Source organism: Porites lutea, chromosome 13 (assembly GCF_958299795.1).
Source record: "Porites lutea chromosome 13, jaPorLute2.1, whole genome shotgun sequence".
In the NCBI taxonomy this organism is placed as follows: Eukaryota; Metazoa; Cnidaria; class Anthozoa; order Scleractinia; family Poritidae; genus Porites; species Porites lutea.
In genome coordinates this window covers 80,720-98,622 of record NC_133213.1, presented here as the reverse complement: position 1 = coordinate 98,622, position 17,903 = coordinate 80,720, and the positions used below count along the sequence as shown (strand labels likewise).

At 38.4% G+C, this 17,903-nt stretch overlaps 1 protein-coding gene across 1 annotated transcript; it reads right to left on the bottom strand.

The window, feature by feature from the left end:
- Positions 1 to 613: 613 nt before the first annotated feature.
- Positions 614 to 17,860, bottom strand: LOC140923068 (CXXC-type zinc finger protein 1-like). Its single transcript, XM_073373129.1, has 17 exons — positions 17,818 to 17,860; positions 15,740 to 15,835; positions 14,899 to 14,969; positions 13,388 to 13,488; positions 13,012 to 13,121; positions 11,760 to 11,846; positions 11,375 to 11,449; positions 11,103 to 11,186; positions 10,543 to 10,611; positions 8,388 to 8,602; positions 7,410 to 7,518; positions 6,796 to 6,891; positions 3,731 to 3,844; positions 2,909 to 2,952; positions 2,404 to 2,494; positions 1,991 to 2,143; positions 614 to 1,246 (listed from the first exon to the last, which is right to left on the bottom strand). Exons 1-17 carry the CDS (start codon positions 17,848 to 17,850, stop codon positions 1,136 to 1,138), a joined length of 1,659 nt encoding a protein of 552 aa, XP_073229230.1. The 5' UTR covers positions 17,851 to 17,860; the 3' UTR covers positions 614 to 1,135.
- Positions 17,861 to 17,903: the final 43 nt, after the last annotated feature.

Sequence of the window (17,903 nt, the reverse complement as noted above, 5' to 3'; positions counted from 1 at the left end):
ATCTCACTTGAACAATTCTCATTAATATACAGATTATCATACCTCATTTACATAGTTTGATTAGATTCCATACCCCGCGCATCTCTAATGGCCTTCCCACGTCAAGTGACAAGTGATAAGAGCCACTAAAACAAATAATTGGCTCTAAATCTAACCACTTCAACGAAACTTAGAACTTTAAAAAATCAAAAGCACGCATCAATTGAAACAAGAGCAATTTTATATATAGACAGCAGCGTCCTTTTCACCCCTCCGCGGCCGCCCGTAGGGAGGGTTAGTCCTTTACTGCATCTTTTAACGAGTTATTAAAAACTTCTCACCAGGGCTCCTGCTCCTCACCAAGTACAAGTGCGTTTTTTTAACGTAACCTCAGAGGTACATTGATCGCGGCTGCCATCTTCAACCTCTCACTTGAAGTCAGTTTTTGACTCGCCCCAACTTACTGGTAGTATTAACGTCCAAGATGGCGGGATAGCATTACTATGAACCGCGCCGCAAAATACACTTGCTTTATAGCAGGCTAAAAAGCGGGTCGACTTAAAGGTTGGCAAAACCAAAAAAATTGTTATAATTGTAACTAGCTTTTACCGAAAAACAAACAACAAAATGGACATCGGCAAAATAATTACTTTATTCTTAACTTTACAGAAATATTACAAGGGACGTAAAAACTGGAATGCTTTCCTCTCTGAAAAGGAGAGAACAAGAGCGTAGCGAGCATTTAAGTGGGGAGGGGGGGGGGAGGATTCACACTGTGTCACACCCTACACTTGGCAGATTGTCACGTCGACCGGACAACGATCCACAACTGATGAAAAAAGTGAAATTTTTTGCTTGTGCAGTGAGCGTGTTTGTGTGTGTGTGATGGGGGAGGGGGATGGGATAAGTCCACAAAATACCTGCATAGATACCGTCATTCAAAAACTGCAAATTTCAAGATTTTAACATGGACTGTGCTTTATCGATTTTCTGGCGTTTTGGGGAAGAAACTAGATATGTATCTTATAAAGGTCGCAGGTGGAGAGGTCACAGGCACCCCAGGATTCTCCTCTAGCTTCGCCCCTCGAGGAAGGCGTAATCCACAAGCATAGGTCATACGCCGGTACGTAACAGGAACGACAGGAGAGACTGGAGGCTACTCATGGCTTATCGTCTGGTGCAATAGGAGTCCTAACACACCACCTCTCTGAGCTGCATTGTACCTCAAGGATCTTTCCTGTTCGAACGCTTCTTCGAGTTTGAGCCACTACAAAAATGAAATATATAATAGAAGCAAGTAAAACCAGCGGGGCTACTTGTCATATCAATCCGGACACTTACATGGTAATCCTTACTGTGAACCGTAAAAGATCTTTACTCTATACATCATGATGTTGCTTCCTAAGGGTGGATTTCCATTGTTGCGTAATTTTTACGCGACACGCACGTAAATTTTACGCGCATATATAAATTAGAGGCAATTTATGATAAAAGAGACATTGAACGGAAGGTCGCGCGTAAACGTAAAACTTGAACCTCACACAGATCTGTAAAAGGACTAAAAAGGGCTAACAGATGCATTTTATGGATGTAAAAGAGACAAGTAAATTTTCTAGTTTAGTGATTTATTCGTATCAAAAGAACGAGCATTTTAAGAAGATAAAGGAATGTAGTACTGTTCTAAACCAGGTACGTGTATGTCAAAGAGGTACTATCTGTCAGTAGAAGGTTGACGATACAGGTACCTTTTCTGGGTACAAGAGGTTTTTCTCGCGTGCAGCGGAAATTTTCGGTGTTGGCCGAAGGCCGAAGCCACGAGCGGCGAAGCACAGAAACCGGAAACCGCGCTAGAAAAGTCTCTGGCACCCAGGGTACTTTTCTGTCAAAAATGTTTCATAAAAGGGTGTGGACCTCAGGGTCGAGACTTCCCGTATAAAACTTCGGTGAGTACCCCCCCCCCTCCCACCCACTGAGTTATTAAATCTTCCATATCACAAACACACAACCTCACCTGTTGTATTCTTTGAAGATCAATCTCCGCTCGTCGAAGTTTTTCCCAGCAGTAATGTTTTAAACAAGTTCGTTTGGAAGCCCGACAGAAATCCCCAGTTTCTTCAAAGACGTTGGTAACTAAGGGGCAACCACACACATCAGTGGGAGATATCTGTTAAAACAAACAGATAATATGTGATGAACAAAACAGCAACACTTTGTGCCTATTGAATAATATTGTGTTTTACTGTATAAACAGTCGTACAAGTTTCTATCACTAGAAGCAACTTACCCTCCCTCCCCTTTCAGCTAGCACATAACATGAAAAGCATTCAAGAAAGTACACTTATGTTTTTTCATATTTGGGATGCAAGAGTTCCACTGTACCTTACTATGTCAAGGTAAACCGCGCTAAAACTAACTAGAATATACCTTTGGGTCCTTTGTGTGTTCAGGGCACAGAACTCGCAGTCTTTTACAGTAGATTTTTTGTTGTGAGTTGTAGTAATCACAGAAGAGATTCCTGAGAAAAATTAAGGGTTAATTGTAATATTGAAGATTATCACACAGTATGTGTATCTGTTTGTGACTGCTACAAAGAATCGAGTTGAGTAGAACTTGCAGTCAGTGGGAGAGGGAGTCAGGGTAAAAGAACAAAAAGGGGAGGGGATCTTTTGATTCGTCTGCACCTCTATTTTTCCCCTCATTTTTACATGACTCGACTAAATTCTAGAGTTGGCATGCACCCCACCCACCCCATCCTTAACTAGCAGCCCTACACACTCCACCCCTAACTGACAAGCGCATTCCCAGCAAGAATGAGGATTACCAACAATCTATTTTCATGTGTAGAATAACTGTACTAAAACCGTAGATCTAGGTTGGTGCACTAACTCCTCATGAAAAAAAGAAAAACAACAGCAATGACATAACCTACCCAGCACTTTTGTAGATGGACCCAAATGTCGTCAAACTTTCATTCTGCAGGAAACGAAAGGAAAAAAAAAATTTCCAATAGTTTTAAACCTTCACAAAGTTTCTATGTGCCTTGCTGAAAGCAAGAGGGTCATCTTATGGACTGAGATGGGGTCAAGGTCAGATAGAACATAGCCAATATGGAGCCATCTTGACCTGAACAAGCTAGATTAAAAAAGGATTTATTATTATGAACAAGGTAAAATCTTTTCTTGCACGACAAATTGGGTAATCGTGCAGGCAAGACAGACCTATATTGCCCACTGGCCAAGCCAACCAGAACAAAGGATTGGCCTCTTCTTGCCGGCTCACGGGGCCAGCCATAAAAAAATTATATATATATGTTGTAGTTAATTTTTTATCTCAGGTAATTTTTATTTTTCTTTTGTTTTTGGGTATGTTAATGTATGCTAATGAAGTTTAAACAAAAGAAAAATAAAAATTACCTGAGATAAAAAATTAACTACAACATATACATTACTATTCATACTATTGAGATTTTTTAAAGTACTCTTGTTTTATGATCCACAACATCCTAATACACTGAATGACAGAACACTCCTGATTTTCACTGGACTATAACACCCTCAGCATGTATACCTGGAGGTGGGAATTGAAAGGTACAAGTGCTTTCGTTTGGTTTGGAAATTTTTTCTTTTTTTAACAGCTATACTGCTACATACAACTTCCACATACGAGCAAGATTTCTCATGGAAACAGGAGGTTAGTTCCTCCAAAAGAGCTACCTCAAAGGCTAACACAGCTTAACTTTTACTTCACGTACCTTCATGAAGCACTTCTCCATGTGTCTAAGGGCCACTTTAGGGGCCAGTGGCAGACCACAGGTGATGCAGTGTATCTGAAGATCTGTGTCAGCATCTGCTTCACTATCCTGTGCCTAACACAATGCAGTTCATTGTTAACTTATTGTTAATGAAGGAACAGATAAAGTACTTGGTTTTATTTACGCTGTCAAAAGCTCCCGTAAGCAGACAGCCTCCTCAATCAGCAAAAGTGTCTGTAACTAGAGCTGGGCGGTAACAGGAATGACTCTCATAAGCAACCATTACTGTTAGCAGTACATAGGATATGAGGTTACTTATTGGAGCTTGCACTGCTTGAAATAAGAACACTGCTACAGAAAATATGAATCATCGCTCAATTTACTGTCCAATAGAGTGGACTGTTTACCACATGAAGGGGGACCAAAGAAGGGGATTTTTTCCTTGTGGTGCCTCCTTATGGAGCTTAGAAAAAAAAGACTAAAGTGCCCTCAGCTGGCTATGGGTGTAGCAATGAATGGTACATGTATCTATATAAGTATTACGGAGTCTACACATGGGTGCAAATGGGGCTTGTCAAGGTGACGATAAGTACATGTACATACACAGCTGTTTGCTTACAAATTAAGAGAGTGTCTATTTATAAAGGCTTCTACTGTATTTGACTTGACATTTTTGCATGACTAACTGACAAATTCTAAACCATTGGCTTGAATTTGACAAACCAAACTGGCACTAACAAGCCATACTAGTTTAAGTGTGCTTGATCTATCAGCGTGCAAAGAAAGTAGTGTCCGATGGCCCGGGGCTTTCACTATTGGCCTAGTGTATTATGTCCTTAACTTTCCCCACGGGCAAGTGAAGTAGTTTGAGGAATTCACCTTACAAAAGAACTGTGAAATCAATTCTGGTCATCAAAAAATTTGGGGGGCTAGCTGAAATGATGTTTGGGCTAATAAATGCTACAGTCTCAGTCAAAATGGTTGGGACACTTTGGGGTCTCCTTGTCCCCTCAATGTTGGTGTACAAGATTTGGTGACCAAACCGCGATAAACAACTTTGAGAGGGACGAGGGGAGCACGAGAAGGGAAAAAACAGCGTTTGGTTAAAGTGTCCCAACTATTTTTGTCTGAGACTGTGTCAGGGAGGAATTTGAAGGCGTGTTGACAGATACAGAGGTTAATCTGTAGGTCGGTCACAAGCGACGGGCTTTCGGTTTGTTGGGTATCCATTGTGTTTCGCGAACGTTTCTATAGCAGTGAACTAAGTTATTTGGGCATAACAACATAACACAAAGAATGACCAGTTCGCAGAAATTTCTTGGGCAGAGTAGAGTATTGTAAAATAAAAGGAACTGAGTGTGCACTAAACCGTACACAAATAGCTTTCCTGTGGCCGATTGATAGCGTGACAATATAGCACGTGCATACTATCTACGTAAGATTCAGGGTTTTCATATACAGAGAGGTGCTCGAATGTGCCACATTTCTCAAAAAAAATGTGTGGAGAATAATAGAGAAGGCCTCTTTGCCAAGAAAGAGTGTAGGAACAAGGCTCAAAGGGACGCATTTCTAACTTAAGGGCAAGAGGCGAAAGACAGCTGAAAGAGCGATTAAGCGATTTCGAGAGAAAGGGGGAAACTTTTCCTCAGTTTGGAGGAAAATGCAACAAGCCAGGATTATTCCCAAGACCTATCAGCGAGAACAGTATCCCGCTTTCTAAATTTCTAAAGATACTATTGACTACAAGCGCGTAAAAAGGGTGTCCAACAATAGTGTAACTGTTTGGTCCGACGACAAAAAGTTTCGTAATGATATTCCAGGCTACTGCTGTGAAATCGACAACTTTTTATAAGTTGTTTACAACATATGTTAATTTGGCCTTGCGCCAAATGGTGACATCGGTTCTCATTCTTTATCCCAAATATACACCTTCCTGAATAACTCTAAAACAAACTACTGTGCCATAAATGTGGGACTTGAGGTACAAAACATGAATCATATAAAACGAGGACACTACCTATCCTTGAAACCTCCAAAAAAGCGTTCTACTCGACGTGTACACGGGTCACCGTACATTAATTCAATTAAGATATTTATAAGTTTCTTTCAGCGAACAATCGTGTCACCATGATCAAAGTTTTAATAACTTGTCTTACATGTATCAAGGCGATATAAACCTTGGCTATTTCAATTAAGTATGAAAGTACCTTATCCTTTTCTTTCTTAATCCATTTTATATACCAGAGAGCTCTTAGAAAACGCCCTGGATAGTATGGTGACCCGTTATGGTGACCCGTCCAATCGTGTCTCCACCAGTACAAGATATTCGCGGCAAGATACACAGCCTGCGAAATAATGCGCGCAGTTTTGACTCATCCGTTGTTCACTCTTTAACCCTAATACGTAGAAAGCTTTTTTAATACCGTGGAATGTTGTAATTAAAGAAACAAAGACTTCTTTCCTCTATTAATTGTCTTCTCTCTTTCTATCCTTGAAATCTTTAATGTTTTTCCCGAAAAAATGGCTCCGAAACGTGCATATACCTGCCTAGCGATTTCCCGCCACTAGAGCCAACGAGGAGTCACATAACTAAAATTCCTCAAAAACACAGTCTCAGTCAAAATGGTTGGGACACTTTGGGGTCTCCTTGTCCCCTCAATGTTGGTGTACAAGATTTGGTGACCAAACCGCGATAAACAACTTTGAGAGGGACGAGGGGAGCACGAGAAGGGAAAAAACAGCATTTGGTTAAAGTGTCCCAACTATTTTTGTCTGAGACTGTAGCTTCAGCTTGCCCGAATGGTAAGCTGTAAAAACGACTTTCTTTGCACCCTGTCTCCATGTAAAAAAAAAAAAAAAATCAGTTGTCTTTATATTCTGATTAATATCATTATGATTTACACAACAGCAAAGTCTTTTTGTGGACCTTTGTTAAACAGTAAAAATCACCAGTAAATATTATTTTCTACATAGGGACTTAGGGTTATAAACTTATAAAGTGAAAAGGAAGAACAGAACGGTTACATTAAATAAATAAAAATTAATGAAACAAAGTTGGCTTTTACCTCTGTTTCTTCAATAGTAGCATTTTTGGTCTTTTCTACAAAAGCTTCAAGTTCATTTCTCAGCCTGTCAAGTTCTAACAACTTATCCTGAGCTTCCTAAAACAAATAGAAAAAGAATATTCAGGTGCGGATCCACACCGGTTTCCACCGTTTTACGGAAATCGGTCACATTTTTCATATTAAATATATTTTTAAAAATAAAAACACTTTCCAAGTTGAAATCTGGCCAATATCCCATCTGAATGACTCAGAAACCCAGGAAAGGGGACTTTAAGGAGTAAAAATCCTAACCCTAACCCTAACCCTAAACCTGGGGGAGCCAGCCCCCGGACCCCGCTAAAAGCTTGCGCCTTCGGCGCTCGTTTAGGAAATCGGTCAGTATTTATCCTAGATCCACGCCTGATATTGTACTAGCAGGTGTCTTATAGCTTTTTCCTCCGCCAGCTGGGTGATAACACATTGAATAATTTACGTAATTGAAAGAATATGAATAGCTAAAAAATAAACAGTCAGTATAGGCCAAACTATTCTCCTAGGCTTGGCTAAATCTACATATTAAATTATGCAACTTAGTTTTAGAGTTTGAATACTGAACAAAATCAATTTAACAGTACCTGCTTCTTTTTAGATAATTCCTTCAGAGTTTCTTCAGCCTTAAGATCAGCAACACTTGGAGTTTTTTTCCACTCTGCCATGCGCTGTGGCAAAATCTCTTGAATACGTCTGTTAAATAACAAGCACTAATTATCTATCCTGTCCCTCGCAGCCAGTTGACTTCCTTTCATCACTATTTTACCCATTATAACCTCTGTCCTCTCTTTCAACTGTTTGACTAATGATCTCTGATAAACATTGAACTTTTACTGATCATATTATTACTTTTGTCATCTTATAATATTGATACTCAACTTCAATCAACAACCTGACAGAATTTGACCCAATACTACATGTTCCTACATGTAGCTTACATTACAAAATTTCCTGAATCCCACATTGTGATATCACTTAATTTCGAATACCGTTTATTTACTTATTTATTCATTTATTTATTTATTTTGTCACATTAGAGCTTGTACATACTGCAGGAAATATGTAGCAAAAGATGGTGGTGGGGAAGCCTAAAATAGAAGCCTGGGTGTACCATTCTTAATTTCAATCCTGAATCTCATTACCATTTTTGTCTAGCTGGCCTTCAAATAAACTAAATCACAGATCCCGAGAAACCTATTGGGAACCCTTGCCTAGTTATGTTGGCACAGCTCTCAGTTTTGGGTGGGAAATTATTGTAAATCAAGGTGATGTATTTGTGGAGTCCAGACAAGTGTAATAACTACAGTAGTTATGAATGGCAAAGGGTAGTTGTTCAACCGCATAAACATAGGTTGTCTAAGTTTCAATGCCTCATATTTGTAACTAAGAAGAGTATTACAACAGACTAATGCACCCGATAGTCCCTGATTGGATTCAATAGATAGTGTCCCACAGAACCAGTTGGGTGCTCTAACCTCTAAGTTAAGGAGGAAATCACAGTCAATGATTTATAGACTTTGTTAAGTAACAAAGTGAAAATTCACTCAGTAGAATTTGGGCACCTGACAGCTAGCTGAATACCGCACTCGTCACTGCAGTATTTAGAACCCACACGAGCTGTCTTAGTGCATCCAGGTCCATAGCACTGTCTACAGCCTGGAAGTTCATCCAGCTTATCTCTTTCCTCAGAATAATCAGCAGACATTCTCATCTTGTCTTCAATAGACATTATTCTCTTTCTCTTACGTGGTCTTTCATTTGATTGCCTTTGTTTTTCCTTTCAAGAAATGGATACATTACAGGTCAAAATTTAGTCCAGGTTAAAATTTTTTAACCTACTATAAAGTGATTCCCAATGTCACTTGTCTCTTTGCCCCTATTCATGAATAATCAGGGCTAGGAGACAAAGCAGATTAAGAATCACCGTAGATTAAAAAATTTTAACCTGAATTTAATTTTCAACTATATAAATAGGTGAAAATTAAATTCAGGTTAAGTTCTGTACTAAGCAAAATAGCCGATGAGTGAATGTTGTGAGTGTTATGAGTGGGATGCAGGAGGGTGTCGCTTTGAGTATTTATTACGTAACATTCCAGGATATATTGATTTTTATTTGTTTTTATACATTTTTAATCTTTTAAAATCATTTTTGTTGTCATGCGTTTTATACATGAGCCTCCCGCTCTTTTTTTTGGGCAACCCCATCCCACATCATGACATAAATAAATTAGACTACGAGTAGTCCCCCATTTTTCCTCAGGGATAGTAGAGCGAGCGAAACGCGAGTGCGCTTGAAAATCATCCCACGCGAGAAAAGGCGACACGCGGCTGGGAGAGAGAAAAATGAGGGACTACAGACAAAGCCCAAGCTTTTGACCCTTCACGGCCGACTGATTTTGGAGTGTGAAGTTCGTATCCCCTTCCAAATCAATGAAGCGCATCCAATGGGATTCCTTCCCTTATTGAGCTGTCATTGCCCTTGTCATAAGTAAACTGCGGGGGATATTTATTGCAAGCAAAAGAAAACCCAGATACTAATTTTCTTCACGGCTGTTTCGCGTGAAGATCTTGATAGTGTGGGCAACACACGACTTTTACCTCATGCCAAAATGTTGCTTGTTCCAATGAATTTTTTTTCTCTGACGGGTAGATTATGCTCTGGAGGAAAACGTTTTGACTGAGCAAATATGAAGTCGTGACACGCATATTAATTTTCTGCGGATGGTCGGCATGATTTGCCCTCTGATGCAACAGCATTTTCTTTGACCTCTTTTGAAAAGTAACGCTCTTCAATGCGGCTAAATAAGGGTTTTGGGTTGTTTAATTTCTTCGGCGATGTCCTCCTGGAACTGAATAATTTTAAGCGATTTTCTTTTTGGCCGTGAATGTGACGGTTTCCTGCAATGTTTTGTCACGCTGGGCCCAGCTCGTTAGCGTTTTTAGCAGGACGGATAGTGATATCCAAATCTCGAAGAATGGATTGCAGCTTAAACTAAAACTACATCAACTATGGAGAATTGCGATGTGACACAGTCATGACTGCTCATGAATTTTAACTTCCGCTTGTTTTTCTGGAGATAATGGGAGTCTTTGGACTGGAGCACGTAGTTCCTCCCTTGGTGATAACTTTTGAATTAGCTTAACAGCCTTGCGACTGTTTTGTTATTCCCACTTTGTGATCAGGCAAGACCAAGGTTACGGTTCTCCACGCGAACCTCATCAGTGCCGGGTTGGCTTTCTGCTTAGTTGCTTCTACAAGAGTAACTGTAGTTATTTGTTCTGTGCTGTTATCTGTTCTGCTCTAGTTATTTGTTCTGTAAATTGTGATTATGTCGAGTGTTAATAGCGGCTGGCGCGTTTTTGACAGATGTTGACAGATTTCCATGGAAGAGCCAATCAGACTTTTGCGTTGTGAGAGCAACGCATTAGTTCAAAAGCTTGGGCTTTGTCTGTAGTCCCTCATTTTTCTCTCTCCCCGCCGCGTGTCGCCTTTTCTCGCGTGGGGTGATTTTCACGCGCGCTCGCGTTTCGCTTGCTCTACTATCTGTGAGAAAAAATGGGGGACTACTCGTAGTCTATAAATAAATCAATTGATTGATTGATTGAACTTGGTAAATGATTTCTTCCAGTAAATGATTTCTTCACTCATCAAATGATGTTATTTCCAGTTAAAAAAAAAACATACAGATACAGGTTACACTGAAAGAGCTAACAAACCTTTCTGTTCTGAGAAGATTTAGCATGCTTCATCTTCACTGCTTTTCTCTGCTTCTTTGGTGTTACACTCTGTTTAAAAAATTTACAGGGTTATAAATGTTTCTGATTCTCTTTTGATTTGATTCACAGCAGACAAACACATTGATCAGAACCTTCAAGTTCTCCAGTATTTGTTTTTACATGTAACAAAAAACAATATGTGATGACCACAACAAAAAAGTCCACACATCACTCATCTGCCCATCAGAAGAAGAGCATACAAGCTGATAAATGATATAAATAAATTGACTTTAAATTACTGGTAACCCAGTAGGCTTTATTGTGGCCCACAAATAAACCATACTTTGAAAATAAACATAACAAGGCTAAGAATCCCAAAAAGCTGAAGGCAAACCCAGTTGGATGTAAACAAGCGTAAGTGAGGAGGTGATCCAGACTACTAAGAACAAATCCAACTAGCAGCTAGGACGGGATTTAATTTTGAGCCTCTGGATTGCAATTCCAGCACTCTAAACACTCAGCCATGCTGCCTCCTCCTGGTTGAATGATCAACACTTTACCTCTATGTCAACATCAAGATCTTCCCTTCTTGCCTCTTCTTCCTTAAGTATGTCGCGGTACACTGTGCCTCCTCTTAAAAGGACCTAGAAATAATGAGCAATCATGACTTGTTTCTTCTAACCAAACTACAAAGTTCTAAACTACTCATAAATTATCAGAATAAAATTAATATGTGTCTGAAGACGAATACCTCACTACAAACTTTAGGTGTTGGTGCAGTGAATAAATTTCAAATAACATCAAATTTTACATCGTAGAAGAATATCCTCACCCTTGATTTGACAAGGCACTGACGCAGGCGACATTTCTGTCTCATTTTATTAGGTCCACCAAACTTCTTCATGTCCTGTACAAACACACAAAAAGTCATGCAAAACACACATCCCTCACCTAAATAATCCTTTGCTCAAACCTATCACCTCTGCTGTTTCATGGACACATGACAACAAAGTTTTTGACGTAAGTTTGTAGACAAGACAAAAATAAATAAAAAATTGTAAGAAAAAGTGGCAAGTGGTATGAAAACTAATTCTTGCTTTAACATTTCCAATCATAAAGTTGCTTTGCCTCATACTGCTATAATCTGGACCTTGGGCCTGGAAGAATTTTTTCTCCACTAGCTACAAGTATAGAATGGTCCCTACAAGTGTCCATACCTTACAAAAGTCACATTGGCCACAGTCTTCTGTTGTAAGACAAGCTACACATTCTCCACATGTCCTTCGTGACCTCTTGCGATCACCCTGTAGTTGTAGTGACAGTAGTTTATCTCATTATTTTAGTAGCAAAAGCACAAGTCAGGGATATTCATGTTGCACATTATTCAATTACCTAATGCAACACTGAACCTGGTACATACACTTCTAACCTGTGTACACGTAAATGTGAAAGTCAGTCTTACACTAAGCAGCAGTCTTAAACTTAGGTTGCCTAACTACATACAGTACCCCTCAAAAGTAAGTTGACAGTCTCGACTTGAGAATCGCACTCGATTGTCGAATCTCAAAACTGGAACTAATCAAGTTTCAAGATGTGAGAATCGAGTCTCGAGACGCTAGAATGAAGTTTTGAGTTTCGAGAAACTCGCATTTTTGAATACTCATCACTTGAAAGGGTTGATAAATAACAATAGCCATTTGCACAAACAGGGAAAATTCACCTGACCACCAGTGCTCAGCATGTATATGTCACATTTAAGTTTTTATAGTTCAAGACTCAACATTTCCAGGGAAATTACATAAGGTTCAAGCTTTAGGGGGATAGGAAGTAAAAAATTATTTATTCAAATGATGTGAAATCTTTTTGTGAAGAGAAGTGCAAACAGAGTGACATGTTTTGGTAGAGCACAGCACATTTAGTGACATTCAAACTTTGATATTAGCACTCATTACACTTTCTAAAAGGAGTTCAAGTTATCAAAGGACTGAAAATCATATGGAAAATGGCCTATAAAACCTAGGGGAAATCAATGTTGGCTCAAGATCATGCAAGTTCTGAGTTACCAAGCATTTGAGTGTTTGCAATCAAAATAGGTACTGACTGGCAACAGTTGACATGACATTAGTAAACAAAACCTGACAATAAATGGAAAGTAACATTATCAATGGCAGATACTGTCAATTTTAAGTCAGCAAGTTTTTTTAAGCTCAATTACCATCCTATACCATGCAATACGAAATGTACTTTACCATACCTTACCATACCGTCGTCAGATTAATCAAAGATCAGCACAAAAGATAGTGGCAGAAAGCAAGCTTTCATTTGTCCAACCCGATTCAGTTGCACTGGCTCTTGTCATGTTATCTCAACAAAACAAATGGGCAGAGTGTACATGTGCTATAAAGTTCAATGTCCAGCTATAATGTATTACAAAAAACAGACTGCATGTTGTGACCAAAATGAACTTACTTCATCCTTAACCAGGTGCTGTTTTTCTTTCTTCTCTAATACAATATTATCTTTCTTTTCTGGTTTTGGTTTCTTTACTCTGTACTTTATACAAAGATCTGAATCACTTTCTGTACAAGAAAAGAAAAAAAACGACGCACAATATTGTAAAGTTCAAGAAAGGAAGAAGTTTAAATGATGAAGATTTAGTCACCAATATAATACTATCTGGAAAGAACTATTGTCCAGTAATTTACATTTTACAGTCAAAGTTCAGTCAAAGTTAGACCATGGTTTGAATAGTAGTAACTTTCTACAATATGATACAAGACTGTGGTACAGAGGTAAGGAAAATTTTCATTCTACATTTACTGCCACAACATGGTGGGTAACTCACCTAAGCACTCCCTGCAGTAAAACTGCTTGATTTCTTTTGCCTCCAGCTTGGTAATACCAATACAATCACCATGGAACCAATCATCGCATTTGTCACAACAGCTGTACAAAACAAAGTAAAACAAATAATTAATACCATTTTTTCACTAACATTTGAAAGAAAATGGAGAAGTGTGGAAGGGTATCATTAGTGCTGAAGATTATGATGCATTCAAGATTAAAATGAAAGAATTGAGAGAAAATAATGTAAGTCAACAGCTGCAATATCATGTACACATTTGTTCATGCACTAGTATGAGGCCTTCCAATGGGTGTCATGCTATCACTTTGTCAGTCATATTCTGAGACTACCTGTCACCTGGTGGGTTAGGAAAAAATGTCACTGCTGCATTTTAGCTCAGATGAAAATTTCTCTGTTGGTTTGGCATCAACTTTTGTGAAACTCAATTTGTAATTTATGGCAAATATAGCATCTGGAAAGAATGAATAATATTAATGTTATTAACCTTTCTCTGTCGGGGATAAATCTTGTACAACACCATGATTAGAAAATGTTTCAAAGAAAACAACAGAAAAAGTTTGGAATAATAGAAGAGAGTTTGTTATTTGGCTCTTGAAACAGCCAAAATGCAAAATTGAACAGATGTCACTTTCACTATTTAAAAAACGGATTGTTGCTGTCCTCCTTTTCTCTCTATTGTCGGTGCTTTCTGAGAGGATTGTTACCAATTTTTGGGGCCATGTCACCTGTTGCTTTTCCCTCTTGGAAGGCCTCTTATACACACAGTCCCTTAAAATTAATATTGTGCCTCTACAATGCACTTTTCATCAGCGTACTATTTTGTAATGATTTTCTCTTTACTTGTTATTCAACAAAGACTGTTTGAATTCATTGCCTATTAATTAAAGGAACCTGCAAAAATTCAAACATAAAGACAGTGATCTACCAAGTCATATCACAATACAATGAAGCCCTGTTAACTTAAGGGGACTTGAGGGGTACCCAACAGGCCACATGTGTGGATTGATAAAATCATTGGCAGCATTGTCTAGAGGTTAACCTTGCTTGCCAAAATACTTGTTTGCTACCTCACCTTAAATTCAATAAAATTAGGGTTAGGGTTACCTTAAGGCTGATCTAGATGGTACAATTTTTGCTTACAGCTATCATGCAAGACTAGCATACATCCTGACTTTATGTCAGATCGTGTCATGTAAGTTAGACCCACGACATCCATACCACACGTGTGGATGTCGTTGTGAAAATTGTGCAAGTCTGGATGGTCGAAAGTCAAGACGTATGCTAGTCCTGCACGACAGTAGTAAGGAAAAATCGTACTGTTTAAATCAGCCTTTACATTACCATGTGATATACATAGCTGCATTGTAAGTAAGATTAAGATGTTCTGTTTAAATAAATAAAATATCAGGAAAGATTTATCCAGTATGAATAGCAATGTAACTGATATTGTAATATTTCCCACCAATAGTAAATTACAAATACCAGCTTACATCATAAATCGACTGGTGTCAGCAGTACGACAGATGCAGTAAATGGTGTCTTCTTTCTTGGACTTTTCTTCCTGTGTATCAAAGTAAAACAAATGTAAGTCAAAAACTACCAACTCAGTCAAGGAACATTATGTTGTAACTCAACTATGAAATGTATTAATTTTTAACTTGCAAAAGCCAACACATAAAGTAAACCACTGATGTAAACGCAAGGCCTAAATTGATAACTTTAAGCAAGGAATATAGGCTGGCAAAAAAGACTTAATAAATGCCTATTGAGTATTACTATAATATTTAAAATATGTAAACTGTTTCCTAATATTACACCCCCCCTCCTGCCCAAAGAAAAAAATTACATTAAATTTGCTGACAGCAGAACACAATTTGTTTTTTGGTAATAAATATTAGTACTATTCTTACATCTACAAAAAAGCATAGTATGTGTTGTGGTGTGGTTAGTATTTTATGCAGTCTCTCACAAGGACAAAGCTTTCTTTTCTTGATTTCTCTCCAAGTTCAAGTTACTGGCAAACCTCTAGTATTAAGTAATTTTGTTTTTAATTTGTATAGGTAATAGCATGATTTCTAGTGATACTTGGCATAAATACCACAAGTGATATTTTGAAATGGTTATTTGTGAAATTTGAAACAATTTTGAAATAACACGTACAAATAATGCTATTATTTGTTTATTTATACTACTACCCGCACAAGGGTTATAATTTTCACATGTAGGTATTAAATGAAATTGCAGAAATTTCTCATGTAGTAGTATAACAGTTATAAACCACTCCCTTAAAATGCAGTGCTTCACTTTCTACCACCATCAGTTGACCTTTACCTTGGCTGCTTCTGCTTTCTCTTGAGAAGCAAGTAAATAATTCACCTTCGCTTGCCTTTCAGGTAAGCTGTTAAATTTACGAGCCACCTCCTTTAGCTGCAAGAATTAATACAAATATTATTGTTACAAGTACATAGTATATGTCAACTGGAATAACCAGCCTAATATTATTGTTGCAAGCAAATGAAATAAGCAATCCAAAAAATTTTCCAAATTAAAATTAGTAATAAGATAACAATGTCTGGATGGTCTTATTTGCTTAAAAATTTTGACTCTTTTTCCTATTTACTCATTCATTAACCAAGTTCAAGTTATGTCAGCCACCCTGAACTGCAGTAGACTTTAATAGGTGATCAGGCACAATTTCACTTGGGTGAGTGTGTATCCCCCAGGGGGACCAGAGTTCCACCCCTTACCTTTCTATATACCATTTTTGACTGAAAAAGGACCCCTTTTGTATAACTGCTGTAAAGGCAATGTCTCTTAAATATGATTACTATTCATTCATAATATTTCCCCAATTCTGATTGGCTAAAGTACATGCATAATTCACCATAACCAGTTGCTGATGACCAAATTTGGAAGAATTTTGTGTTTAGCGAGGAAATGACGTCAAAAAAGCAGCGTTTTTGCAGGTTGATGCACCATTAACTGAGAAGACCTGGGGACGAGCTTATGGAGATCGACCCTTCTCGATCTCCATAATTCTTCATAAGACACTCAGTCTCATTCATTAATTGTTAAATAAATCACTTCACCAGAAAGTTTTCTTGTCTTTTTCATAGCCATAAAATGTGCCTTTTAGCCCACAATGTCAGATTTCCCTACCCTTTCATATACTTAAACTAGTGAAACCCTACCCTTTGATACACCTGAAGCCTGAAAAAATATGCCCCTGTTTGGTGAAGCCTCCACTTCTAGGCCATTTGCCACTTTAAAAACAAGAGGCTAGCTTTTGCAAAGACTTCTGGGATGGTTACTGGGGATGATCAGCTATTGGTCAATTTGTTTGCCCTGTTTCTAGTAACTGTCCCAGAAGTCTTTGCAAAGGTTAACTCAGCCTAGTTTCCTTCTCGTTTCTAAAGTAGAAAATTAAGGGGAGTAACCTAGTGGAATTTGTCACCCCCTTTTGTTTGGGAAGGGGCGGTTGGGACTAGATTTGTCGTATTTTGTTGAGAACCATAAAATGGCTAAGAGAAGAAACAAAAGCACCCTTGAAACAACACTTTTCCACTTAATCTCTCAAAAACAACTGACCCAAAGCAGAAGAAAATTATATGAACAACTCCAAGGGAACTGAATACATTTGAAGGGACCTTATAAAAAGCCCCAAGGGACTTCTGATTCTCTGGTAAATTCTCTCGGAAAGTTGCCTCCTGCTCCCTTGTGAAACAAAGAAGCAGGAATTTGACATGAGATTGAAAAACCTCTTGAGGTCTTATTCCAAGTACCACTATCAGCTTAAACAAAGTCAACAATATTGAGTTAAGAATGAAGATGACATGAACTGCAGAAATACAAATTTTAAATGAGGATATGATCGTCGTAGCTTGTACATTTTCTTTTCCCAATTCAGACCATGTGATGTTCTCCAGGGAATTTGCCTTTTGTCTTTTCATTAATTATGTATACATATGCACGTGGATACATGTGAATAAGACAACATTTGACAGAAACAGTTCTCTGGGGTACCATCGTCACATGGTGTGTAATGGGAAAACAAAACATACAAGCTAAAAAGATCTATTGCAAATTAACCCGAAAAAAATTTCAGGACTTCAACGGAATCCGAACCCATGGCCTCTGCGTTAGCGCTACAGTGCTCTAACCAATTGAGCTATGAAGACCTATACATCGGGAGCAGGCCAATTTGCTGAGTTTAACTTAACCCGTGAATGGAATGAAGTAATGAAGATGATGTTAACTGATCTTGTTCATAATAGGCAGGCTTACAGGAAGCGAAGTTCGTTAAGTAATACCCGTAAGGAACAGCTATAGAATACCCTGCCATGTTAAATTGCGTAATGAAGACTAGTGGTATGCGGCAAGCCGTGAAACTATATTCAAAACTCTCAAACCTTCAAGTCGTCATTGCCTCCCTCGTCCGCCATTTTTAGAATTTTTTAATGGGGCCTGTTGCCTGGTCCTGGTGAAAAGTTTTGTA

What these genes read in the sequence shown, in the direction of transcription:
- LOC140923068 (XM_073373129.1), bottom strand. Translation starts at nt 17,850, where the DNA reads ATGGCGGACGAGGGAGGCAATGACGACTTGAAG. An exon ending in AATCTTCTCAGAACAGAAAG is followed by an intron (nt 8,603 to 10,542) that starts GTTTGTTAGCTC and finishes ATTTCTTGAAAG; the next exon opens with GAAAAACAAAGGCAATCAAA. An exon ending in TCCATCTACAAAAGTGCTGG is followed by an intron (nt 2,495 to 2,908) that starts GTAGGTTATGTC and finishes AATTTTTCTCAG; the next exon opens with GAATCTCTTCTGTGATTACT.